The sequence below is a fragment of the Magallana gigas genome, chromosome 2 (genome assembly GCF_963853765.1).
Source record: "Magallana gigas chromosome 2, xbMagGiga1.1, whole genome shotgun sequence".
NCBI lineage: Eukaryota > Metazoa > Mollusca > Bivalvia > Ostreida > Ostreidae > Magallana > Magallana gigas.
The window spans coordinates 5,801,020-5,828,560 of record NC_088854.1 but is presented as its reverse complement, the minus strand read 5'-3'; the positions used below and the strand labels follow the sequence as shown (position 1 = coordinate 5,828,560).

Sequence of the window (27,541 nt, the reverse complement as noted above, 5' to 3'; positions counted from 1 at the left end):
TAAGTTTATCTTTTTTTAAGTTCACCTACATATTATAAATTATAATGTATAGGTGTTGATTTCACTATTATGGCGTCACAATGTCGCACGTGCCAAAACAAGTCATGCAAATCTGTTTTAGTAAAATAAGGTCTATTAACTCTCTAACTTTAGTATAGCAAGGTCTATAATATACATATATTACATGGCTTTGAGGGCGACATACCAGAGTATTTGCCTCGAGGTGACAGGAAAGCCCTGTTATGTCGCCCGATGTCGAAGTTCTTCAACTTTAATATTTCTTGTTGGCGCAGATGTTGACTCGAGGGTGTTATCAAAAGCAGATAAAAATTATGTGAAAAATGCTGTTTTTAGAGCACATTGACTTCCGTCCGGTTCATTTATTGTTTGTAATGGGATATGTATATACAACGAGGAAGGGAACGTTTAATGGGAATTTTTCTCTGTTCAAAACAAATACTTTTAACAGCCGTGTAAACTGTTGATAATAAGGTGAGAATTAGTAATGACCTGTGCAAAAGGTGAGAAAATTAGGAAGTGGGGAATAATAGGTAAAAACAAGGAAGCTGGTAAGTTGGAATCCTTATGATGTAATTTCCGTGGTCATCATTTAAATGGTTGAGTTTATCCTTCGACGTACTATCGTTATCAAGATTGCATAGTGAAGAAATGAGAATTTTAACCTGCTTAAATCAAACTAAAATTCATTCTATCAACTATTTGATTAAATTTGCGCAGTACCCAGAGGCAAATATTTGCGTGAAATAAAGTGTCAAAGGATTTGGCAAATATTTGGGTTTTTTTAATAAAAAAAAAAGTCATATCCTATGCATTTTGTGTTAAGATTATGCCATAAGTGGAAATTAAAACAACATAAACTTGTTATAATCCAACAGGAAGATAAACGGATATTCTATATTGTCCCGCAAACCCACTGTGTATGTGTGTGAGGTTTTGTTTTGTTTTGTTTTTTTTTTGTTTTTTTTGTGCAAGTATTCTCTGGCATTTTTTCTCGGGGACCTGTGGTTGGAAATTTATTTACTCTGAGTGGGCATAATATTAGCTACAATCACTGTAAAACTTGCTTTTGAAAATCCCCCTAGCTTCTTTTTAAAGATGATTGTGTAGAATTTTAATGTATACCTTACCAGGGTCGACATGAATCTTTTTTATTTTTAAATGCTCAGATCTCTGTAATTATAGTCGATATCCTCAGCGTCTAGTGCTATCGATTTCAATTACAGACATAATTCATATAAACGAGTAAGTATGGTAATTTACTGCGCGAGATGGGGACGCAGACCATACCTTAAAGTAAAATATTACTAACAACCTGGAAGGGGCATGGTCACGCTTTTGTTCAAAATTTATTTTTCCGTTTTATCTGGGTTTCTCAAAAGAAAAATTCGGTTATTAATATGTGGAAATGTCGGCCGGGCGGGCGGCTGCCAAAAGGGTACCCACAAATTGGAACTGCGCCATTCAGTCACCTTTCCAGACCATTCAGTTACCATTCAGTTGACTGAATGGCAGAGGTTTATCCTGTGACAGATAACTCCTCCTACAGTTTTCAAGGTAGGAAGTTGTTGTTTTGCCGATCAATTGCACATACATCAGTGATGTGCATATTACTTGGACTTTCATTTTTGATCATTTATGACAAAAGTACCAGCTGCTGAACTTAGTCATTTTTTCACGTTATATTGCATATGTCGGAAGATACTAGTAGGAAGTTGTTGTTTTGCAGATCGAATTTACTACATATATCAGATATGTGCATATTTCTTGGATTTTGATTTTTCAGCTGTTGAACTTAAATATTTTCTGTAAAAAAAAAAATGCATATAGAATACCCCATTTCTCTTGATAGGTAGTGTTAATCAATTCCGGGTTGACAAATGGATTATGGATACTGTTCACACATACTGTGTTTTCTCTAGTTATTGTTGACAATGCTTCAGTAAAGCATTTCTAATAGTTACCAAAATTTGAGTGTCAGTCGTCGAGTTATAGGCAAGATACAGAGATCTGGTCATGTTTTGATTACATTTTGAATGTTGAAAAGATAATTCCAGGTTAAGACCTCAAATGAAAGTGACAAACGCTGGAAACTGATCAAAACGAATTAAGAGAGAAAATTCAACTTGAAAAAAGAACATTTACCGGTATTGTGTACCAATCATGCGCGGATCCAGAAAATTTTTCCAGGGGGGGGTCCGAAGGATAATTGTGTTTGCCAGGGGGGGGGGGGGTCCGAGGCATATTTTCGCGATAATTTTACTATGTAAATTTAATAAATTTTCATTTTCCAGGGGGGGTCGGGACCCCCCCGACCCCCCCTCTAGATCCGCGCATGCCAATGTACTTGTAATCTAAAACATGGCCCGGGCTTTGTTTACATAACAAAGAATTATTAGCTCTATATCTCGCTTATTACTCTACGACTGACACACAAATTTTGGTTGATTATTAAAAAGGCATTACTGAAGCATTGCAAACAGAAAAAAAATTAAAAAAAATCGTGACCAAATTGTGACGATGTCCTTTTATTATTGATACGATCTTTTATTCATTAACGGGCCCGGATCATATTTAAATGTGTTTTGTGAATATTCTTTGCAATAATTTCTTTCGTAATTTACATTCAAAGATAAATAATTTAAAAGCGTTTCAAATATTAAACATTGAGCCATCGTCCCTTGTGGCTGTTTCAAATCTAAAGCAAACCAATAGAAAGATACATGTATACAATAACTGTGACATACCTTAACATACTGTCACTCCTTTGACAGAACACGTGCTCTAGATGACGTACAATTTGATTGCGATCGACCAGTGTTATTATTGTGTACTTATTCTATATATGTAAAGTTTCATAAACAATATGTGCTTCAAATTTAATCACGCATGATACTGCGAACTGATACGCTCTTTGTGAAATGATAGTAGGTTTGACAGTGAACTGGACGCACTTGGAGGGTATGTCTTTAAAAGGTGTATAAACCCTGTCAAAAACGGGGATTCATAGCATGTCCATGTCTGTAATGAATCTATATTTTGCTAGATATGAGAACATGCGTCTTTACCTGTGGAATAAAATTAAACTGTTTACCTCTTCGTTTTCAGGCACAGGATATTAACTCAAATCCGAACTCATTTCCTGGAATTGGCCGGATAAAAGTAATGTATAGTTTGAATTTATATTGCTCTAAGATAATGTAATGTTGGTAAAGGATGTACCGCATTGTATGGAAATCTTACTCAAAACATAGCCCGCAAAAATATTGAGTTATACAAAACAAAGACAGTTTTTAAGTTGATTTTTAAGACTGCCTAGACAGTGAATGTTTTTCAATATCCTACATTCAGGTTATGATTACAACTAATTGAATGCAAACCATTAATTATAGGACTAAATTTTTGTGTTTGCCCCAGTCTGAACTATGGGTATTGGAATTTAAAGCAGATCCTTGTTTGACTCTTTGAAGCATCAAAACAAACCTTGAATAACTTTATACGGAATCAACACAAGCTTTGCAGGATTCCTAGCTCTGTCATGTTGTAAAATTTGAATTTACCAGGTGGCAGTTAAATTAATAGCTTTTAAAAAGACAGTCATTGCATCATTTTGTAGATAATTAATGCAATGACAGTTGACAATTTATTCATGCTCATAACTGCATAATTTACAGTGTGGAAAAAAATCCAATAAACTGTATTACATTATAATACAATACATGCGTTGAAGGGTGAAAATTTAAAAAAAATGAGAAGATCGGGGGGGGGGGGGATAGAATTGATAATTAATCTAGAGGCTAACTCCTCCATCAGTTATAGTTTTAATGAGTTTACAAAGATTATTCAACTTTTTTTCAAATTATTAATTAATATTAAATAGTTGTTGAAATGAAATGTAAACATTTGGTTGCGTGTAGATATGTTTAAAACTCTCTTATTTTTAATTGTTACATATGTATGATAAAAAAAATAATGACAATCATCTCCTATCTCATATGGAACATTAACAGTTTTCACGAGGTATATCATACCATCTACCTCGGTCTATAGGCAATTTTGCATTACCAGTTCTTAAATTACAAAAAGAAAATCTCTTATATTTAATAGGCAGATCCAATAAGTATTTTTTCAAGGATAATGAGGACTAAAGATTCTATAGCTAATATCTTTTGATAAACTAAACAATTTGCTATTCAATAATTGCTTCAATTGGCGTAAAAGTACATGTATTTGAAAAACAGCTTTCTTAAGCCACTGGGTATTTACATTTTGTTTGCACAAAGATAAAAGATAGACCAGAATCATTTGATATATTTACAACAGATTTAAACCAGAGTCTGTACGTTTTACCCATTAAATATTGTAATGTTGGCCAACTATTATTTTGTGGGGAAAGAACAAGTTTTCTCTAAAATGCAATCTTGCGAATTTTACCATGAATTATTCAAGGGTGTCATCCCAGTTCTCCACAAATCATATAATTTAGTGTTGAAGACTTGGTTTAAGATATGTGTACAAAATTCAGATGCAATTTTTCAACCAGTGCATTATTACACAACCCCCTGTCGTCACATCCATAGAGTGAAATAGGTTTCACAATTTTGTCAAACATATCTTTATGATCAATTCATAAATTGTGTTTTCTACATTTGCAATAACATGTACTCTATGCATAGCTTCGGTAGCCTTTTCACAGAGATCTTTGACATTGAGGTTAAATTATCCATTTTTACAATTATGCAGACACTGCATTACATCATAAAGAGCCCATTCAGGCTTTTTAATATTTCAACACATTTAGAAAAGCAAACATGGTTTTCCCTTAATAAATATCAAAGTAACAATGGCACGGGTTGTTGTTGGTGCTCTCAAGTTTAAATCTATCAAAAGCAGTCTTTATCTCTAAACGAACATGGCCACACTGTTTTGAGCATGCATATAAAAGCTGAGTAAATGTCGGAAATACCATGAATTGAAGTAAATAACGTTCTTTAGTTTTCAGAAACAATAACAATTATCCCGTCCGAAAAAATACATTAGCTTATCAATTTTATGGCGACGCAAACATTTTAAAATATGAAAACAAAAGGGTATAGTGCTTACCGATTTAGATACAAGGGTCGATCCAAAAGTCATGTCACACAATGATTCGTGCTGCTCGTGGGAGCTGTATTACAGAAAACAATATACCAGAACTTGCACAATCATAATTTTATCTTGTATGGAAAATATGATGGACTTTCGATGAATTATTAAAATGATAGAAGTTCAACCCGTTGTACATTTGTGACGTCGTGTCATAAATTAATGTTTAGTTTAACGTTTTGGAAACTTTAAAAAGCTCCAAATTACACACGGTTCGTGCACTATGTATCAAAGTACTACTATTTACGTATTATACATGCACAACACAACATATTATCTATATAGAAAAAAATAAGGAACAGCAAGTAGTTTTTATCTTTATTGATTGGCGTTTTGGTCGTGGCATTACAAAAGCAGCAATGGGTTGCCAAGCAGGACAGTCCTAATATAAGCACAGAATAGACAGCAGCAGCTCTGATGTTTCTGGTTTTCAACAAACAGCAATTTACTTGGAAGTTTTATGAATGTTTATGATTATAAAACATCTTCATAAAAGCAGCAGCAGCAAACATAAAATAAACAGCATTAATTAACTCAAGTAGCACTGGATTGATGCGGGTTGACAATTAATGAACATTAATATTGATTTTTTTTTATCATTTACAGATTTAAGATATTAAGCCTATATAAACCGTTCATGTTCAGCAACATCATAAAAAAATGAGCAGCACAAGCTGAATGGACGGGCGCCACGCCACATACCCATAAACTGAAAGCTTACGCCCCCCCCCCCCCCCACCTGAGGGGGAGTCCCATTCAACTGACAGGACGCATTTTAACAAATGTTACGAAATACTAACCTATACCCATCATGAAAGGGCTGATTCTCCGAACGCCTACTGCCCAATTATCATTTTTCAATTATACTGGGTAATTATGGGGCCTTCTAAAGGGGCACAGGTAGACTTTACCTGTTAAAAGTTTTATCAAAGGGAGTCAGGTGCAACTTACTCACTGTCCAAAAAATGTTACATGTTTTTTAATAGAGCTGGTTGCCTTATATATGCCCCCAAATTCTTGAATGCTGCACACTACTTCAAATCTTTGCAAAGAAATGAAAACTAACTGTATAAAGAACTTTTTCTTACTGAGCAATAAATGTTTAAATCACTGCACAATTCTCAACAATATGGATTTGAGCATAACATTTAAATAACTAACCATGTAAAAGCTATGGATGTCATTAAAAAGCGTAAACTGTTCCAAACCATTTAATTTAACGAGGCCGGGTCTAATTAGTTCTGCCCTAGATTTGTTCATGAAATTTTTTACCTGAATTTCTACTGATATAATTATTATTTTAAGATTAAAAAATAAGACATTTACCACACCGTTTGTTTAGGGGGTCATCTCAAAGTTTGGTAATCTTTAACATAGGACCCTATGGGATTTCGCTTGAAATGTATCAATTTTGCACATTTTTTTAAACTTCTGCCCTAGGGATTTCTTTTTCTGTTCTACATATTAAAGTTATTGCTAAAAGGCATCAAATGGTCAAACAAAAAAACCCTTTTACCTCCTGGTTTGTTTCAGGGGTCTTATCAAAGTTGATTTTTGTATGCCCAATTTCCCAGATTTGTCAGATAATGGCTATTTTGTATTTGACAAAGGCGGAAGGCAATCGGTTTTTAGAACGCAGTTCGCAGTTCGCAGTTCGCAATTGAATAGTGAACTGCGTTCTATAGAACGCAGTTCGCAATTCAAAATTTTGTGCGATTGAATAGTGAACTGCGTTCTATAGAACGCAGTTCGCAATTCAAAATTTAGAATTCATATTTGGGGCCCGCTTGCCTTATATGCAATTGAATAGTGAACTGCGTTCTATAGAACGCAGTTCGCAATTCAAAATTTAGTGCGATTGAATAGTGAACTGCGTTCTATCTAGAACGCAGTTCGCAATTCAAAATTTAGAATTCATATTTGGGGCCCGCTTGCCTTATATGCGATTGAATAGTGAACTGTGTTCTATAGAACGCAGTTCGCAATTCAAAATTTAGAATTCATATTTGGGGCCCGCTTGCCTTATATGCAATTGAATAGTGAACTGCGTTCTATAGAACGCAGTTCGCAATTCAAAATTTAGAATTCATATTTGGGGCCCGCTTGCCTTATATGCAATTGAATAGTGAACTGCGTTCTATAGAACGCAGTTCGCAATTCAAAATTTAGAATTCATATTTGGGGCCCGCTTGCCTTATATGCAATTGAATAGTGAACTGCGTTCTAAAGAACGCAGTTCGCAATTCAAAATTTAGTGCGATTGAATAGTGAACTGCGTTCTATCTAGAACGCAGTTCGCAATTCAAAATTTAGAATTCATATTTGGGGCCCGCTTGCCTGATATGCAATTGAATAGTAAACTGCGTTCTATAGAACGCAGTTCGCAATTCAAAATTTAGAATTCATACTTGGGGCCCGCTTGCCTTATATGCAATTGAATAGTGAACTGCGTTCTATAGAACGCAGTTCGCAATTCAAAATTTAGAATTCATATTTGGGGCCCGCTTGCCTTACATGCAATTGAATAGTGAACTGCGTTCTATAGAACGCAGTTCGCAATTCAAAATTTAGTGCGATTGAATAGTGAACTGCGTTCTATAGAACGCAGTTCGCAATTCAAAATTTAGAATTCATATTTGGGGCCCGCTTGCCTTATATGCAATTGAATAGTGAACTGCGTTCTATAGAACGCAGTTCGCAATTCAAAATTTAGAATTCATATTTGGGGCCCGATTGCCTTATATGCAATTGAATAGTGAACTGCGTTCTATAGAACGCAGTTCGCAATTCAAAATTTAGAATTCATATTTGGGGCCCGCTTGCCTTATATGCAATTGAATAGTGAACTGCGTTCTATAGAACGCAGTTCGCAATTCAAAATTTAGAATTCATATTTGGGGCCCGCTTGCCTTATATGCAATTGAATAGTGAACTGCGTTCTATAGAACGCAGTTCGCAATTCAAAATTTAGAATTCATATTTGGGGCCCGAAATTTTCAGGGGCATTAACTAGTGGTATTTCACCACCACTGTTAAAATATGGTGATGCAGCTTTCTCTAGTTTTTAGCTCACCGAGACGAAGTCGGGGGGAGCTTATGCTATACCCCCGGCGTCGGCGTCCGGACCTGGTTAAAGTTTTTGTTGCAGGTCCTCTATCTATATAAGTTATTACTTGTCCTATCTTCACCAAACTTGCATGGATGATGCATCTGGACCTACTTGTGGACTTGAAAGACTTGGATGCTGAATCTGGATCCTAAATTTCAGATGCTGAAGGAGGTTAGGGTTTTTGGAGCAGGTTAAAGTTTTTGTTGCAGGTGCCCTTTGATAGCAATATCTAAGTTACTCCTGGTCCTAACTTGACCAAACTTGCATGGATGGTGTGTCTTATGATACTGATCCACCAGGCAGACTTGAGTGCTGAATCTGAGCTATAGGTTTCGGATGCTGGAGGAGGTTAAGGTTTTAAGAGCTGGTTAAAGTTTTTGTTGCAGGTGCCCTTTGATAGCAATATCTAAGTTACTGCTGGTCCGTACTTGACCAAAATTGCATGGATGGTGTGTCTTATGATACAGATGCACAAGACAAGCTTGAATGCTGAATCTGAGCTATAGGTTTCGGATGCTGGAGGTGGTTAAGGTTTTAAGAGCTGGTTAAAGTTTTTGTTGCAGGTGCCCTCTGATGATAATATCTTATTTACTACTGGTCCTTACTTCACCAAACTTGTATGGTTGGTGCGTCTTATGATACTGATGCACCTGACAGGCTTGAATGCTGAATCTGAGCCATAGGTTTCGGATGCTGGAGGAGGTTAAGGTTTTTGGAGCTGGTTAAAGTTTTTTGAGTAGGTGCCCTCTTATGATTATATCTTAGCTACTCCTGGTCCAAACTTCATCAAACTTGTGTGGATGGTGCGTCTTATTATACTGATGCCCCTGAACGGCTTGAATAATGAATCTGAGCCATAGGTTTCGGATGCTGGAGGAGGTTAAGGTTTTAAGACCTGGTCAAAGTTTTTGAAACAGGTGCCCTTTGATGATGATATCTTAGTTATTACTTGTCTTAACTTCATCAGATGGTGCGTTTTATTATATTGATGCACCTCACAGGCTTGAATGCTGAGTTTGATCCATAGGTTTCGGATGCTGGATAAGGTTAAGTTTTTTTTAACAGGTCACATGTTACATAGATATTAGTACTATTTCAAACTTGCATAGTTGATTAAACTGTAATATGAATGAATCGCAGAGGAAGCTTCAGATGCAGAGCTTGATCTCAATTATCAAGGATGATAAAAAAATATTTTAGTTATTACAGGTCCTAACTTCACCAAACTTAAATGGATGGTGTGTCTTATGATACAGATGCACATGATAGGCATGGATGCTGAATCTCAGCCATAGGTTGCGGATGCTGGAGGTGGTTAAGTTTTAATTGGTGGTGCCCTCTGATGATGATATTTTAGTTATAACTGGTCCTAACTTCACCAAACTTGCATGGGTGATGCGTCTTATGATACTGATGCACCTGACAGGCTTGAATGCTAAATCTGAGCCATTGGTTACGGATGCAGGATGAGGTTTAGATTTTTGGAACAGGTCACATGTTTTATAGATGATAGCTTGCAAAGTTGATTTAACTATATTATAAATGAAACGCAGAGGTTGCTTCAGATGCAGAGCCTGATCTCCATTATCAAGGATGCTAAAGAAATCTCCTACCTCACTTAAACCTGCTTGATGTGGTTGTTGTTAAATGATATAACATGATTCCTATGATAAAGTATTGTATGATATGAAACACTATTGTTTAATATGATACAATATAATATCATATGTTATATTGTAAAAAGTTATATGATACGATATGATATGTATCATTTTTTTTTATATTTTATGATATGATATTGTATCATGATAGTGTTCTGTAAAGTATTGTATATAATGATACAATATTATATGATATTATATTGTATCTATAATATTGTATCATATAATATAATATGATATTGGTTTTTGTAATATACAATTATATCACATGAAATTGTATTATATGATATTGCTATATTATATTTTATCGTATCATACGATATTGTACAATATGATATTGGTTTATATGATATATAATTGTATCATATGATACAATATGTATTATATAAATAGTGCCTGTTTGGGAGGGTAACAGTTGAAATTGACACCCCTTCAAAAAACCATTGTCAACCGACGCGAAGCGGAGGTTGACAATGGTTTTCAAGGGGTGTCAATTTCAACTGTTATCCTCCCAAACAGGCACTATTTATTTTGTTATACTGAATGTCTTAATTTTAAAGAAAACCTAACTGCTTTTACATAGGAATAACGTGAATTCTACGGCTAACCGTACGCGCATAATTTTCGCGCATGTAACAATTTTTAATGTTACCCGTTGGTAAGTGCGTTGCTAACGCTGAGGGTAATAGAACGGATTATGAACTGCGTCTAAACAAACAAATGGCATTAATATTAAAAGATGTGAAGTTCCTTCTGCGCTCGCCCCAACAATCGCACTGTAAACAAATTATTAAGAAATGACTTTGAAAACTACTTTAAGAAAACTACCTTTAGGTGGTATGGGACACCTGACGATATCAATTAAGAATAAAGTACATTATATTTGAAATATTTTCACCGGTTTAGAATTTTCAAATTTTACAATATTTAATCAAATTAATAGATTTTAAAAATATTTTGAGAGGTGAAAATTGTAAAAACCTCATAATAAAAATACACATACCTGTGAAAGAAGTGCAATTGAAATAGTTAAAAAGGATATTTATTATATTAAGATAATTTCATTGACTCATTATCATCTTTCACTCAGAAAAATTCACAGGAAGGAAAACCGATTCCTTACGGAGATTTATAACGGGGAATGTTTACATCTTTTCTCCATTCGGAATACACTCGGAATACATCGCGCAATTTTACAACGTTATCATCCGGGCTTGCTGCAACGACATCACATTTTTACCATTGTATTGAAACCTGATCAGCTAACGGGCGTTTCGAATGAAATATCTTGGAAATTTTGCATACTTTTGAATGAACATCGTTTAAACTCTGAGGTATTTATAGATATCATGCAATTAAGCAAAATGAGAATCCAAGATATCTTGGGACAGAGTATAATAGCTTTCGATTGCTATAGGAAAAACCTTGAAATTTTCATATTTTTTTTCATTTTTTAGGTCCCAGCCTAATGTAGTACAAACCTCTTACTTTCACAGGAGTTTTCTTAATGCGCATTTTGTCTTTCCAACAAGTTTGTCCTCGGTTAGGCTTACAGTAAACAAAGGCTTTGAAATGAATGCCCGTCGTCGATTTACTATACAAAATCACGAATGTATGCTGACCCCTACCATGTTTAAAAGCTTCGTGCTTTTTATATACAATAAATTCAGCGCTAAAACTTGTTAACTATTATGGAATAGATATCAATAGATAATGTTAGGGGAAAAATATGCTTCATTTGAATCTTTATTTTTTTCACTTTTTACCGGGGCCCATAGGTATTCTACATTTTGAATTGGGAACTGAGTTCTAGATAGAACTCAGTTCACTTTTCAATTGTATATTAGCCCGATTCTTAAAAACTAGAGATAGCTGCATCACCGTATGTTCACATTAGTAGTGAAATACCACTAGTAGATGCCCCTGAAAATTTCGGGCCCCAAATATGAATTCTAAATTTTGAATTGCGAACTGCGTTCTAGATAGAACGCAGTTCACTATTCAATTGCATATAAGGCAATCGGGCCCCAAATATGAATTCTAAATTTTGAATTGCAAACTGCGTTCTAGATAGAACGCAGTTCACTATTCAATTGCATATAAGGCAAGCGGGCCCCAAATATGAATTCTAAATTTTGAATTGCGAACTGCGTTCTAGATAGAACGCAGTTCACTATTCAATTGCATATAAGGCAAGCGGGCCCCAAGTATGAATTCTAAATTTTGAATTGCGAACTGCGTTCTATAGAACGCAGTTCACTATTCAATTGCATACTGTGGTTTCATCAATATTCGTTGAATACCAATTTTCGTGGATTTCGTTGTTAAGTTGATCCACGAAATTAAATGTTCGTTGAAGTTCAATTTCAATTAACATTTTGTACTGATAGGATCATTGGCCACGAAATTACGTATCCTTGAAACTATGGTTTTCATTAAATCCACGAACATTGATACCCACGAAAATTAATGAAACCACAGTATAAGGCAAGCGGGCCCCAAATATGAATTCTAAATTTTGAATTGCGAACTGCGTTCTAGATAGAACGCAGTTCACTATTCAATCGCACTAAATTTTGAATTGCGAACTGCGTTCTATAGAACGCAGTTCACTATTCAATTGCATATAAGTCAAGCGGGCCCCAAATATGAATTCTAAATTTTGAATTGCGAACTGCGTTCTATAGAACGCAGTTCACTATTCAATTGCATATAAGGCAAGCGGGCCCCAAATATGAATTCTAAATTTTGAATTGCGAACTGCGTTCTATAGAACGCAGTTCACTATTCAATTGCATATAAGGCAAGCGGGCCCCAAATATGAATTCTAAATTTTGAATTGCGAACTGCGTTCTAGATAGAACGCAGTTCACTATTCAATCGCACTAAATTTTGAATTGCGAACTGCGTTCTATAGAACGCAGTTCACTATTCAATTGCATATAAGGCAAGCGGGCCGGCCCCAAATATGAATTCTAAATTTTGAATTGCGAACTGCGTTCTATAGAACGCAGTTCACTATTCAATTGCATATAAGGCAAGCGGGCCCCAAATATGAATTCTAAATTTTGAATTGCGAACTGCGTTCTATAGAACGCAGTTCACTATTCAATTGCATATAAGGCAAGCGGGCCGGCCCCAAATATGAATTCTAAATTTTGAATTGCGAACTGCGTTCTATAGAACGCAGTTCACTATTCAATTGCATATAAGGCAAGCGGGCCCCAAATATGAATTCTAAATTTTGAATTGCGAACTGCGTTTTAGATAGAACGCAGTTCACTATTCAATCGCACAAAATTTTGAATTGCGAACTGCGTTCTATAGAACGCAGTTCACTATTCAATTGCATATAAGGCAAGCGGGCCCCAAATATGAATTCTAAATTTTGAATTGCGAACTGCGTTCTATAAAATGCAGTTCACTATTCAATTGCATATAAGTCAAGCGGGCCCCAAATATGAATTCTAAATTTTGAATTGCGAACTGCGTTCTATAGAACGCAGTTCACTATTCAATTGCATATAAGGCAAGCGGGCCGGCCCCAAATATGAATTCTAAATTTTGAATTGCGAACTGCGTTCTATAGAACGCAGTTCACTATTCAATTGCATATAAGGCAAGCGGGCCCCAAATATGAATTCTAAATTTTGAATTGCGAACTGCGTTCTATAGAACGCAGTTCACTATTCAATTGCATATAAGGCAAGCAGGCCCCAAAAAATGAATTCTAAATTTTGAATTGCGAACTGCGTTCTATAGAACGCTGTTCACTATTCAATTGCATATAAGGCAAGCGGGCCCCAAATATGAATTCTAAATTTTGAATTGCGAACTGCGTTCTAGATAGAACGCAGTTCACTATTCAATCGCACAAAATTTTGAATTGCGAACTGCGTTCTATAGAACGCAGTTCACTATTCAATTGCATATAAGGCAAGCAGGCCCCAAAAAATGAATTCTAAATTTTGAATTGCGAACTGCGTTCTATAAAATGCAGTTCACTATTCAATTGCATATAAGTCAAGCGGGCCCCAAATATGAATTCTAAATTTTGAATTGCGAACTGCGTTCTATAGAACGCAGTTCACTATTCAATTGCATATAAGGCAAGCGGGCCGGCCCCAAATATGAATTCTAAATTTTGAATTGCGAACTGCGTTCTATAGAACGCAGTTCACTATTCAATTGCATATAAGGCAAGCGGGCCCCAAATATGAATTCTAAATTTTGAATTGCGAACTGCGTTCTATAGAACGCAGTTCACTATTCAATTGCATATAAGGCAAGCAGGCCCCAAAAAATGAATTCTAAATTTTGAATTGCGAACTGCGTTCTGTAGAACGCAGTTCACTATTCAATTGCATATAAGGCAAGCGGGCCCCAAAAAATGAATTCTAAATTTTGAATTGCGAACTGCGTTCTATAGAACGCAGTTCACTATTCAATCGCACAAAATTTTGAATTGCGAACTGCGTTCTATAGAACGCAGTTCACTATTCAATTGCGAACTGCGAACTGCGTTCTAAAAACCGATTGCCAAGGCGGAAAAGGTGATCTTTATAGTATTATTAAAGCCTTCAGACATATTTAAGTAATAAAAAAATATATAACATCACATATTAAGGGTCATTAATATAAAATACATGGTTACTGTCTTGAAATATATGAATTAAGCTATATTTAGGCGGGTTAAGAAAACGTGACAGAGGGTTTGGCCTGCTGAACCCTCTTCACTTTTTCGACCCGAGCCCAAATATAGCTTATACTTCGAGACAGTTATGTTTATTCCACAATATAACATTAATTTTACGCATTAAACGAGCCATTTTCAACAAATTTCGCTGAATATCTGCAGATAAAACTATCACGCCATGGCGTCAAACAAGCAAAAAGATGACGTCACAATACAAATGAAACGCTGCGCGAAAGCGTGCGTACTCGTTCTGTACTCGGCCTCGTTAAGAAATGAATTCAAAATGTATAAGTATTATACGATGTAAAATGGTTTGAAGCAGTTTACGCTTTATAAACCGCGAAGCTTAATAACTATATATATATATATATATATATATATATATATATATATTATATATATATATATATATATATATATAGCATTATTTTTGTTATTGCATTTTTGATAAGGTATCAAAACAGTGTTCAAATTTTAATTTTTCCATGTAAATTCTATAATTTAGAGCTTTTGAGTTATGTCCAAGACACGATGTAGTATCGATATCGATGATTTCGAAGATATTGTATCAATATCGATTCACTTATTTCAATATTATAGAACTTAAATGCATATTTACATAACTACAGCTATCCAAGACCATATCGTATCGATATCGATTTGCATATGTACAGAACTAAATCTGTCCTTATTTAACCCCAATATCGACGATATCGTATCAATATAGATTTTCCGTTTTATTTCGATATCGACGATGTCGTATCAATATCGATTTGCATATAAACACAACTACAACTCTTCATATTTTTAACATATATCGTATCGATAGGTATATATACACAACAAAAGCTGTCCATATTTATTGTCGATATCGATTTGCATTTGTGCAGAATGTAATAAAGTACTTTGAAAAACTGTGCCATGCTTATCTTAAGTTTTGACATTGTAGACGATCGAAATCATATCATTTTACAATCCTTAAATACCATCATTTAGACGTTCTTCTCATCGTTATTGATTTTGATTAAATTTCATTATCGATAGATTCAAGGGAAATCATAAGAATCAATATTGAGGTTGATATTGTCATGTTTATTGATTTTGTTATATTTGTTTAAATGCAGTTATAAAGATCTCTATTGATTAGGATATCATCATTTTTTCGATATCGACAACAAACTTGGTCTTGGACATGCCTTTGGGGATGATTGAAGAATAGATTGCCAAAAGCTTTTTAAATGATGTTTTTTTTGGGAGACTGTAGGCTTTCTAGATAATTTCTTAAGTCAAAAATAGGAAAAACTCCGAAAATGTATTACTTATTTCCTTCATATTTCATTAAAGTGACAGTTTATAACTTGATCTTTCATGACGTTTACCGGAAGTTCAAGCCCCGGTACACTTTATAAAAAAAAAAAGCTATTGCTATAAAGCATCATTGAAAGAATTTATATCCTGAAATTCATAAACCTGCAGGCATCTTTCACTTACTAGATCTTGATTTCTGCCATACGTACATTATTTTATGGTCTTATTACGAACATATTTTAATACACTATATAACTAATTTAACTGTATTAAAATATAAATGCATAATCATTTCCAACATAACTTTCTATCAGTTTACCACTGATTATCCTTTTTCGAAACCTTGTGAATTTTAATGGTCGGAATAGTTAGTACTTCAACTCTTAACATAATATTATTTATTCAGAAATTTAACCTTGGGCATACAGCCCATCAGTTTACAATAATTCACATATTACAATATAATATAAACATTAGACTCTTTGGAGTCTAAAATGGGGGGTGAAGCCCCTGATCAAGTGTTCCACAGTTCCCACAGTTCCACACATTACATGCAGTAAATTAAATGTATTAATTATCTACGAATTGAAAATACAGTTTTAAGTCAACAAGTGTTACACATAACTAAGGCATAGTATAAATTTCAAACATATGTTAACATACAAGAGAATATGTTTCCTAAATACATTGAATGAGTTTCATGCAATTTGACAATTAATTATTAGGGATTAATAAAGCACATTTAATATATTTAGCAAGACCAACCAAGGTAGATACGTGATCCGAGCCCAACAACTGAAGTAATTTAAATGTACTTGGAGACTTGAATCGGAAATACATTTGTAGTAGTCGCTTAGATATTTTTTTCATAAATTATAATATTTTGGACATTGAAGAATAAAATGAAACTCGTCTTCGATTTGTTGAGTATCACAAACATCACATAGTCGAGCCTGTCTGCTTTTACCTTGGTATCTTCCTGTTTCAATATTTAAACAATATGAAGACAGTCCTATGCGAGAAATATGTGTCTTAAGATTATTCTGGATTGGTTTTGTTAGGTATGATTGGATTTTCGAGTAATTGTGTTTTGCAAGATATCTGTATAAAATACACTTTGAAGAATTTTCCATAAAGGCATTGCTTTCTTGTATGTAAATATCAAAAATTCTATTCTCATATATATGTAAAAACATGCAAGGAATAAGTGACTGCTGTCCAATCCAGAATTCTCCTAGACCCATGCACATGAACAACTCATTTTTGACGTCTCTTATCCAAATGACACTAGAAGCTGCACAAATCTCGGCACTATTTCGTAAGTAATTATAAGACGATTTTAAAATACAATTTTCTGTTTCTAGTAATTTACACCAGTATTTTATAATTTTCAATTTTCTTTGTAAAATAAGCGGACGTCGACCTAATTCACTATAAATCATATAATTACACACATTACGTCTAACACCAAGAACTTTCTTACAAAATGAAAGATGTAAACGCTCAATTTATGGTGATTTATGAAAACCCCAGATCTCACTTCCATATGAAATTACACTTCCAACATATGTATCAAATAGTTGACACCGGGTTTCTGCGTTAAATTTAAATTTCTGAAGATTTCGGTTTAATCCAAAAAGTGCTTTTCTGTCCTGGTCTGCTTGTTTCTTTTGAGTTGTATTAAATTTGCCGTTACAATTCAAACACAATCCTAAATAATTAAAGGAATCAACATTTTCCAAAATGTTATTGTTGTATGTCCAGGAATGATGTATGGATCCTCCTTTTCTAAATACTAATGTTTTGGTTTTATCGGTGTTAACAGTTAAGTTCCATATAGTAACATATTCGTGTAAGAAATTTAGAGTAGTTTGGAGCTCATCTGGTGAATTTGCGAATATAAAGATGTTGTCTGCAAACATTAAAACAAACAGGTTTAACTCTCTTAGTTCGACGGGCTGACAATTATTACTAATTAAATGATTTTCTAGATCGTTTATATATATGTTAAAAAGATTGGCGACAAAACTTCACCCTGTAGTAGTCCAGTGTTGACTGTAAATTCTTTGGATATTTCACCGGCACTTCTGACGGAGGCTCTCACGTCGACATAAAGTGATCTAAGGATTCGGAGAAATTTCCCAGTGCATGATACCGGATTTTACTAATTTGTACCATAATTTTTCTCTATTAATTGTATCAAACGCTTTTTGCAATCGATAAAACAACAATAAAGTCTCTAGTTCTTATTTAACTTTTCTGTTACTAAACTATGTAAGGCAAATATTGCAGTTTGACATTGTCGCGTTCGAGTTTACTGTTTTCCGTTTTAAGCTGCTCAAAGTCTTTCTGAAGCATAGCGATGCTATCTGTCTGGCTTTTAGTGCTGTTTTTAATCTGGAACAATGATTTTTCGAAAACCTTTTGATTAGAAGAACATTCTTCGACCGTTTTTGTTTTATTTTCTAGCTAATTGACCCTGTTGGTAAGGTCTGAAACGGATTGGTTGACGTGCTTTAATGCATTTCTAGTATCGAAAACCGCGTGTTCGATTTGATCAAGTTTCTGCATTCTGATTTTAATGTCGCTGACCTGTCTGACTAGTAGCTGTGCCCAGGGTGGCGCGGTGCTAACTATCTGTGGATCTATGGGAGGGGATGGAGGGAATGCACATATTGGGAAACCGGGTGGAGAAGCTGGGAATGTAGGGTAGTGTGGCATACCTTCACGTTGTTGAATATGAATTGATGCAGGGGGGTAATAAGGTAAACTCACTTTCCCATGCTGACCGGAAGCTTGTGTTTTGGCCGACCCGTTTTCTGTTATGTCCCTGTTACTATTAATTGAGACGAGAAAGAGGTATAAACATTTTTCATTCTTCTACTATTAATTGTTGACAGTATTAGCATCTGTGCTATCATTAGGGGTCCCTACACTATGCGTCTTTTAGGGGATGTTTCACAATCAGTGTCTACAGAACTCATGTCTGATCTTCTACGCTTATTTTCTTGCTTAGTGATCGATTCGTTTTCCATTCGATAGTTTGTACACAAAACACAATTCACTATTTGGCACACACAATGTCAATATATGTAACGTTCTGGTTCGTGAACTCGAACACTCTCTGATACCTACTAGGGCGGTGCATTGAACCATGAAAAACAATCAGTACAGCTGGAATTTCAGTTTCAAATATATAGACATATAGTTACTACTTTTTGCACACAAATATATAGCTTGCAATATTTAAGTAATCAAGTTTTGTTCGAATCTGTAGCATTTCGATGTTATAGACATTTAAATTCCAATTGATTCGAGTTGATGATTCCTGCTTTACACCAGTGTGGGCCCACGTTCTTTCAAATCTAAATTCAAATAGGTAGATATTTAAATTTTTTGTTGCTTTACGCCAATTGTTTTTAAATTATTTTATTGCATCTGCGACATTATACTTTTGGATGCACAGCTGCAAAAGTTAGGTTGAATTGTTATGTATTACAACATTTAAAGAAAAGGTCCATTGATTTTGAAATGCATGAAGAATGTTTATACCTGTTTCTCGTCTCAATTTTTAAAGTTGAGAAATCACCACATTTGTTTTTTGTAAGCTTTTTTACATCTTAAAAACTCTGAATTTTTTTATTTAGGATCTTAGTGTTTCATTATTATGGGAGGCAACTTTCATTTTTTTTTTATTTTCATTTGTATGAATACAATGACACTTGTACCAATCAGTTATATTGCATGTCCACATGGTCGTTCAAACAAGCAGCATGCACTCTACTCAAGCTATATTCCACAATGTTTACTAGTATAGTATTAACCCGAGGAGAGAGTTTCGGCTGAATAAAGAAGGTTTTGAGGGACTGGATCAGTTAGCTGCGACGGTTATAAATGGGCATTATCTTAAAAACATCATTTGTACGAGAGAAAAAAAAACCCAGCTCAATATCAATTAACATGCATAGATAATATCAAACATCTGTTAGATATGACCTAATGGCCACTATTGTCTTCACGATGAGAATTGCGTATTTTATGAAGTATGTCCCCATTAACTGACATTTAAAAATTCTTAACGTGAGAATAAAGAGTTAACGGAATTCTTGGGGTCTAAAGCATGAGTAAACATATTGATCTTCCAGCGAACCACTGTTAGCCTGTGTGACCGCCTCCCCACGTAGAAATCGATATATTGTTTCATACAACTGGTGTACTCCGACGGCCATGTACGTGAATTTTAGCTTCAGCACAAATATACGGCGCCTAAGTGTTCGTCCTTCCGAGAACACCACATAGAATTAATGTTTCTACTTTCGAGGAAATGCAGCCCTGTAGATCTGTCTAGACATCTTGGAAATGTAATGTTCATTGCCTCTCAGTTTGGTGTCCTTCGGAAACGCGTTATCATTAGGATGGGTTATAGGATGTATGGATGAATGGACTATTACCGGTATGGAGTACTCATTCATAAGTATGTTACAATTGTATATGTATATCTGTCTCGACGACCTAATGGCTAATCTTTTTCATATCTAGTACGTGTTTCAATTAGTTTGACATTTCTGCAGGAACAGTGAAAGTGATGAAACATATCCAGTGGGACAGTTTTTAATGCTTATAATTTGTTCCCTAACGCGGGCGGGGGGGGGGGGGGGGGGGCATTTATATCTACTTTAACATTTCGGTATTTATCGATTTATTAGCGTGACTTGAGAAAAGAAAAATAAAACGAAACAAAACAATGGTCGTTACAAGCAATTGTGTTTGACATGCATACTACCTTGGTTAATAAAGCTCTTGTACCTGTGTCATAACTCATAAAAGGTGAGGGCTGAAATCCCCGAATCTATCGAGGTATCGTGTATGTACATAATTGATACGAGGCCTGCAAGGGGTTGTTATCACGGATTGATAACATTGTCAATGAGGAAATTGTACGGGTCTTGTCAAAGTCAGATTAGATACATGCAGCCTCTAATAGCCATGAGAGGTAACCAATGTAACGAGGTCTAATAGCCATGTGAGGTTAGCCAATGTAGCGAGGTGTATTAATAACCATGTGAGGTAAGTCGCTCCAAGTGTTTTTTTTCCCTGTCTCGTAGAAAGTATAATGTAATACTGGTATTATGTTCATTATCTTTCTAACGGGGGCGTCTAACTCTAACAACTCCTTGCAGATGCATAATAAGGTTTTAGCATTGGTGAAAAGTAATTTTATACTTTAAACACTATTTCCTTCTTTCTTCAAGGACGTCTCACAACTCTCTGCAGATTTAAATATCAGCCGAATGTTACAAACTCCCTGGGAAAGCATTCTTACAGAGACATGAGATAGGATAACCACCATTTTTTTTCTCATTCTCTAACTGGTCGTAAAAACAAACAATACACCATGACAAACGAATATTCCAAAGTATGCGTATCCGTTTTCTCTTACCAGATTCTCCGGCATGCATGTACATATTGTGTCCTCTTTCTCATAATTACCGCATGCACATATTATTAAGTGTGCAGGTCAAAAGTTTAAAAAAGTCATTAAGCCTTTACCACTCGCATTTAAGGCCTAAAAATAAGATGTCTGTAAAGTTTAGCTCTTTGTAAATACTACTATAGATAATAAGCTTGTCTTATGGAATTGAAATAAATATTGATAAATGGCCCAACTGACCAGTATCCCTGGTTAAGATCTTTTGTATTTATAGTATCATGATATGTGTCATTTGACATGAATAATTTATATTATTTTCCTAATTTGGCGACCCTTCAGTCAATGAGTACAACTACAGGCTTGGTGGGGAACAAAACATACTGTAATCAGAGAAATCATGAACTAAACAAGAAAGTCAAGATCTACAGAGAAACTGTCCCTATTTTCACCTTCGCTTTCAGTATATTATGTACTACAATACTATTCTCAATCGGATATCATCTTATGAACACTAATCGTTTTGAGCACAAAACTGTGATAAGGTCGACTGACTTGTTGCTTTTTACTTCATGTACTTAGTGTACTCCTACCGTTGTTAAATCTTCCTTCTACAGTCCCGTAAATAGTGGGGGGATGTATTTCACAGAGAACTTCAAAATATTTTGATATACATCAATAACAAGGTTGTTCTTAAATTCAATCAAGTAAATGCAATGGTCTAAGGGTGGTTTTTGATTTGTTTTCTTTTTGGTTTGTTTTGTTTTGTTGGTTTTGTTGTTTTTTTTGGAAAGGGGGGGGGGGGTTGTTGAAATAAAATGGACATAAAAAAAACACATACTAGTACAACCAAAATTGTGATTTATCTAAATAAAACGACCTTTTGAATTTAAATCAAAGCAGTTCAGATAGTTTTTGTTTAAATGAAAAATCTGGCCATCTTTGCACGTGTTTCACAAAACAAGTATCACTCCAACAATGGCCAATCTGTCTGGGGCAATCAATAACTACACGTCACAAGGCACTTGAAGAGGTGATACCAAACTCTGATAAGATGAAATGAATTTAAACAAATAGATTTAAAGAGAAGAATTTCATACATTCTTATCACCAATCTATAACGCTTTGTTCAGTTGTTCGGTCTTTAATTCAAAGGAATGTATGGTCATGCCCCCCTAAGAACAGGAGCTCTGTATAATTATATACAAGAAAACATTAAAACATTTTTAATATATTCGAGTAGTGCATACTATCTATTCAAGATATAATATTAACTAAAGTCAGGTACTCTTTACACAATTTCACTGAAAAATATAGTTCCATTCATCATCAGAAGATACAACATTAAAGTATATTTTTAGGATATCAATGTGCATTTTACACGTGAAAGAAAACAAAACTAACCTAAAATTATTTTTAAAAATCACCTTTTTCAAAGAAATATAAATGTGAAGTATACATATTCCTACGCTATCTGCCACCTCAGTCTTTTTCACGAAAATATAGGTCATTCTTCGATTGACAATTTTTCAATTTTCTAATGAATATTGCTTATATTATTACAATAATTATATTACTTTCATGATTATTGTTTGTTAGTTATCACGTAATCTATTTAATTATTTATTGTTTATGAGTGTGTTTTTCTTTTCTTTTTTCTAATGATGGAATGGTTAGGCAACACCAGCACCATATATTTAAGGATGTGTGCACTGTTTGCTAGTGACGTAAGACTAGTGGCAGTATTTGCTACGGACATGAAGAACTATATTCGCCAGTTTTCTTATTAAGTTTAATTCAGTAATTTTAACTTTGATTTTAACAGTGATCGGCGAAGCACAGTAAAATTTAAGTAATTTAAAAGTAGAATATCTTGGATATGGGGTAATCCATATCTATTCTTGTCATTGCCTATTTCAAACAACACATTTTGGTTCTGATTGGTTATTTGTTAACGACCCAGCCTGATATTTTCACGTGGTTTTTGTTGTTGTTTGTTTGTTTCGTTGTTTCTTTTTAACTGCTCTTGACCCTTACTGCTGAATCATTCTTATTTTGTCGTTCACGCCACATTCAAACCGCAGTAGGATGTAATGAGAAATAGGAATACGTGTAAGCTGATTTAACCAGAAAGAAGGAAATAAGAGGCCTGTGGACTACCGAGTTCACTAATATAACAATCATTTATCCCTTCTCTGTCCCTTTTTACGCCTGTGTGACTCCATGTGATCAAAATTAAACTGAAACTTTACTTTATAACAAAATATTCCTGTCAATAGGTATTAAACACAAATGCTAAAACATCTTGGTGTTTGCCTTTCTACTTCCATCCAAAAGAGTTTGATATTTGAACAAACTTAAATGTACGCTTTGGCATAGTTCTTGCAACACAAAACAACAAATAGCGGCGGCATTGTAATTGAGCAGAGAATTTTAAAGAGTATCCTCTTTTTTTTTTAAAGTGCACCCGTCTTGTGACTTCATTATTGGTCTGTACCTCACAGTGTCCACAGACTTGAATCAAGTCCATATGCTTGCACATTCCGATCGCAAACACAATGTACTTGTAAGATTTAAAATGAGTTTAATGGTTTCCATCATGTACTTGTATACCTTCTATGAAATTTGTGCGTAATTGTCACGTTGGGTCGTACTACACCAAACCGGAAGGAGTTTGTTTGGAGTGTCTCATTAAGAGAAATAAAATATTCCATTTTTCAAGAAATTTTTACTTTCGTCGCAAATACCCAAATCCAGGCAATCAAACTAAGGAGTCTGGAAGGACAGCACATTAACCATCAGATCTACCTTAGACTTTATCAAATGTTTGTTTAGCTATAAACTATTATTTAGTAAAGGAATAGTCCATATTTCTATAATCTTCTTCTCAGGTGAATAAATACATGCAAAAAATGACCACGGCCATCAAGCCATCTTAAATTCATACTGATGTAAACTTGAGTCAAGTCCATATGCTTGCACAGTTTAAGAACGATGCGTTATACAAGCAAGTTTTACACGTATTTTGTAAATCGGGGCTATTAAAAAGTCTTATTTTAATTAAATTTAATAATTTAGATAGAAATCTTAAGTTGTTCTGGTTGGGAGGATACAATCAGGATGTACACGGTTGCACACCCGAGATCATCGACCAGTTAACCAATGCAAGAGTAAGCAGGATCGAGAACTTGTACAGGACATTTTTCGCTTTAATCATCAACTTCTAGTATTAGTATAAGCCGTCTATCTCGAGTTCCAATATTTCAATAACGAAATGAAATGTTTTGCTTTGCATTTTTCAAAACGTCAATTATGTAATGTTGAATACATGAAAACAATAAAAGGTTTTGGGATTTTTTTCCAAACAATGACTTATTAAAGCATTTAGATTATATCATATCTAAATCATGAACAGGATGAAGATTATCACTGAAAACGACTTTTAGATGTAGATATATGATTTTGAACTTGTCTCTCGTCTACACATGTAAGTCTTCTGTCTATAATATATACCCTGCTGTGGTCACTTGATGTTGTGTGCTGTGCACTTAGACAAGGCACTTTTTCTTCATTGCATTGCCTCAGTCTACCCAGCTAAAATTGGGTACCGGCTTATGCTGGGAGTTAACCTGCGATGGACTGGTGTCCCATCCAGGGGGAGTCAATGACTCTCATTTGCTTAGCACCACGGAAACTGGGGATAAGCGCCGGCCTTTTGCGCCTAATGACAGGGAGAAGGATTTAAGTTAAACTTAATATATAATGATTTGTTTATTCAAATTGCTTTAGTTTTTGCTTACATATGATTTAAATCTTTATTATTATTCAAAGTATACTTCTTTTAAATTTACAGCTGACCAATGAAATATGCGCAGGCAATCCTTACAGCTGCGCCAATGTTTCTGTGGGTTCTTGGTAGCGCTAACGATCATTCTCATCACCAACCCCTATCTCATAGGCGACGTCAACCAAATTCAACAGCCCCATCAGCGGCGGCAGCAGCAGCGGCAGCATGTCTCTGAGCAAAAGGACAGAGTCCGACACATCCCAGCGGTGCCAAAAAAATCAGCGGGGGTTTGTGTGTCGTGCCAAGAGCCCGGTCCTCGCCGACTTGTGGCAGACGTCGATTGTCGGCGAATCATCGAAGGCGATGAAAATTATATTAAAAACGTCAGCAAGTTGATGAAAAACAAGAAATTTAAGTTTAAAAGTGATGCAGAAATAGCCGACGTTGCTAAAAACTGCGATAAATTTTTAAGGCACTATGACTACCGGAATTTCTACGTAACAAGAGAGGAATTGGATTTTCCTATTGCATACAGTCTGTTAACTTTCAAAGATGCTATACAAACTGAACTTCTTCTTCGATCAATATATAGACCCCACAATGTTTACTGTATTCATATAGATAAAAGTGCCGACCAATCGCTACATAGGGCGATGAAAAATATTGCAAACTGCCTCCAAAATGTGTTCATTGCCTCCAAGCTTGAGGACGTTATCTATGGAGATATAAGTCGTCTGCGAGCGGATATCAACTGTATGTCTGACTTGATGGACTTTCATTCTGTGCAATGGAAATATTTTATCAATTTACCGCATCAGCAATATCCACTGAAGACAAATTCGGAAATTGTGAAAATTTTAAAAATATATAATGGTGCTAATGATGTTGAGGGCATAACGAAACCCTCAAGAATGTTCCGAATTCGCTACCTAAAATCCTATAGAGTAGAAAAAGGCAAGTTACACAATACTGGTAAAGCCAAGGGTCCACCGCCTCACAACATCAGTGTGGTAAAGGGGAGCGCATACGGGACATTTAGTCGGACTTTCGTTAATTTCACACTTCATGATAAAATGGCGAAAGACGTTTTACAATGGTGCGAGGATGTGTCCAGTCCCGATGAATATTTCTGGGCCACTCTGAATTTTAACAAGAAGATCGAAGCTCCAGGTGGATATCCAGGTAAGAATTTAGGTTTAATGAAAATAAGAAGTAATGTTAATGATAAATATGCCTTAAGTTTTTTATGATACCTCAATATGATAATTTTATATCACGCGTCATCTGATTGGTCAAGAAATTAGGACTTCTAATAGTCACGTGACAGGTCAAATAAAAACGTCCTTACTTCTGGGGTTAAACATATTATATCCGGGGTATTTTTAACACTTGGGATTTTTCTTTTAGTGTTATTAAAAACTCGTCATTGGCATACTATGTAAAGAGATATGATTAAATCTAAAATATTTAATAATTTATCTTAAATCACAAAATCATTCAGCTATCTAGATTTGAATTAATGAATTTATGAAAGAAAAGAGAAAAATATAACATAGAGAATCAAACATTCACGACGTCCTTGCTTTTTAAAAAATAAAAACAACTATTAGAACGTGTAACTCGACCTGTTTTGCATAATCGTATGTTGTTCGGTATCAAATGAAAAAAAAATATTGCATAAGTGTTTGGACTAAATATGAAGCTTTATTCTCCTAGAAAATTCAGATTTCCCTTGTGTTTGATTTGTTTGATATGTGTGTCATTATAGCTGTTCCTGACCAGAAGCCTTGGCTGTCTACTTTTGCTGCTTGGGGTGGCGTGCACCCCTGCCACGGAAAGTTTGTCCGGGGGGTATGCGTGTTCGGCCTGGGGGACCTGACTGAGCTCGTGTCAAGAAAGGAACTGTTTGTCAATAAGTTTTATTACTACTACCAGCCGTATGCTCTTCAGTGTCTAGAGGAATGGCACTTCAACAATACCTTCAGTGTGTTACCATTCAAAACTCATTACTATAAAACACTACCATTCATTATTAGATAGGTTTTTAGAAAATTGGTTGAAGAAAAAGCAGTTACTGTATATGTACAATGTGTTTTCATTGATACCATGGGTTGTTAAGTTGTTTATTAATGATTACATAAAATGTAATGCAGTAAAAATATTGCGTGATAAAAGACACTGGTATTTGATTTAAGTCTCTCTTCTTTTTGGGCGTGAAAGGCGTTACAAAATGTTAGAAAACGTTTTACTTCTCCCCCACACTATAATAAAAAAACAAAGGATTAAAGTAGAATATTTACACAAATGGAGTTGCAAGGGTCAGCTGTTTATCCGATATAGTTCCTGTGTCAGCGTCTGCGCGCTTTTATACTTATTTACGTGATTCCCC

The 27,541-nt window shown here is 35.0% G+C and overlaps 1 protein-coding gene across 6 annotated transcripts; it reads left to right on the top strand.

The window, feature by feature from the left end:
* Positions 1-220: 220 nt before the first annotated feature.
* LOC105320752 (beta-1,3-galactosyl-O-glycosyl-glycoprotein beta-1,6-N-acetylglucosaminyltransferase-like) lies at positions 221-27,341 on the top strand. 6 transcript variants are annotated; one of them, XM_066074685.1, is made up of 4 exons: positions 221-492; positions 3,127-3,179; positions 25,219-26,334; positions 26,921-27,341. In XM_066074685.1, the coding sequence occupies exons 3-4, from the start codon at positions 25,233-25,235 to the stop codon at positions 27,190-27,192; spliced, it is 1,374 nt and encodes a 457-aa protein (XP_065930757.1). In that variant the 5' UTR covers positions 221-492; positions 3,127-3,179; positions 25,219-25,232; the 3' UTR covers positions 27,193-27,341. The 6 variants fall into 6 exon arrangements, with proteins under 6 accessions (XP_065930757.1, XP_034303087.2, XP_065930753.1 ...); XM_034447196.2 differs by lacking the exon at positions 221-492 and adding an exon at positions 1,129-1,575 and having other exon boundaries at positions 3,127-3,180; XM_066074681.1 differs by lacking the exon at positions 221-492 and adding an exon at positions 2,878-2,979 and having other exon boundaries at positions 3,127-3,180.
* The last annotated feature ends 200 nt before the right edge of the window (positions 27,342-27,541 follow it).

Excerpts from the sequence above, each read along its gene's own strand:
- LOC105320752 (XM_066074685.1), top strand. The coding sequence starts at position 25,233 with ATGCGCAGGCAATCCTTACAGCTGCGCCAATGTTTCTGTGGGTTCTTG. Across the intron at positions 26,335-26,920 it reads AGCTCCAGGTGGATATCCAG|CTGTTCCTGACCAGAAGCCT; the intron begins GTAAGAATTTAG and ends GTGTCATTATAG.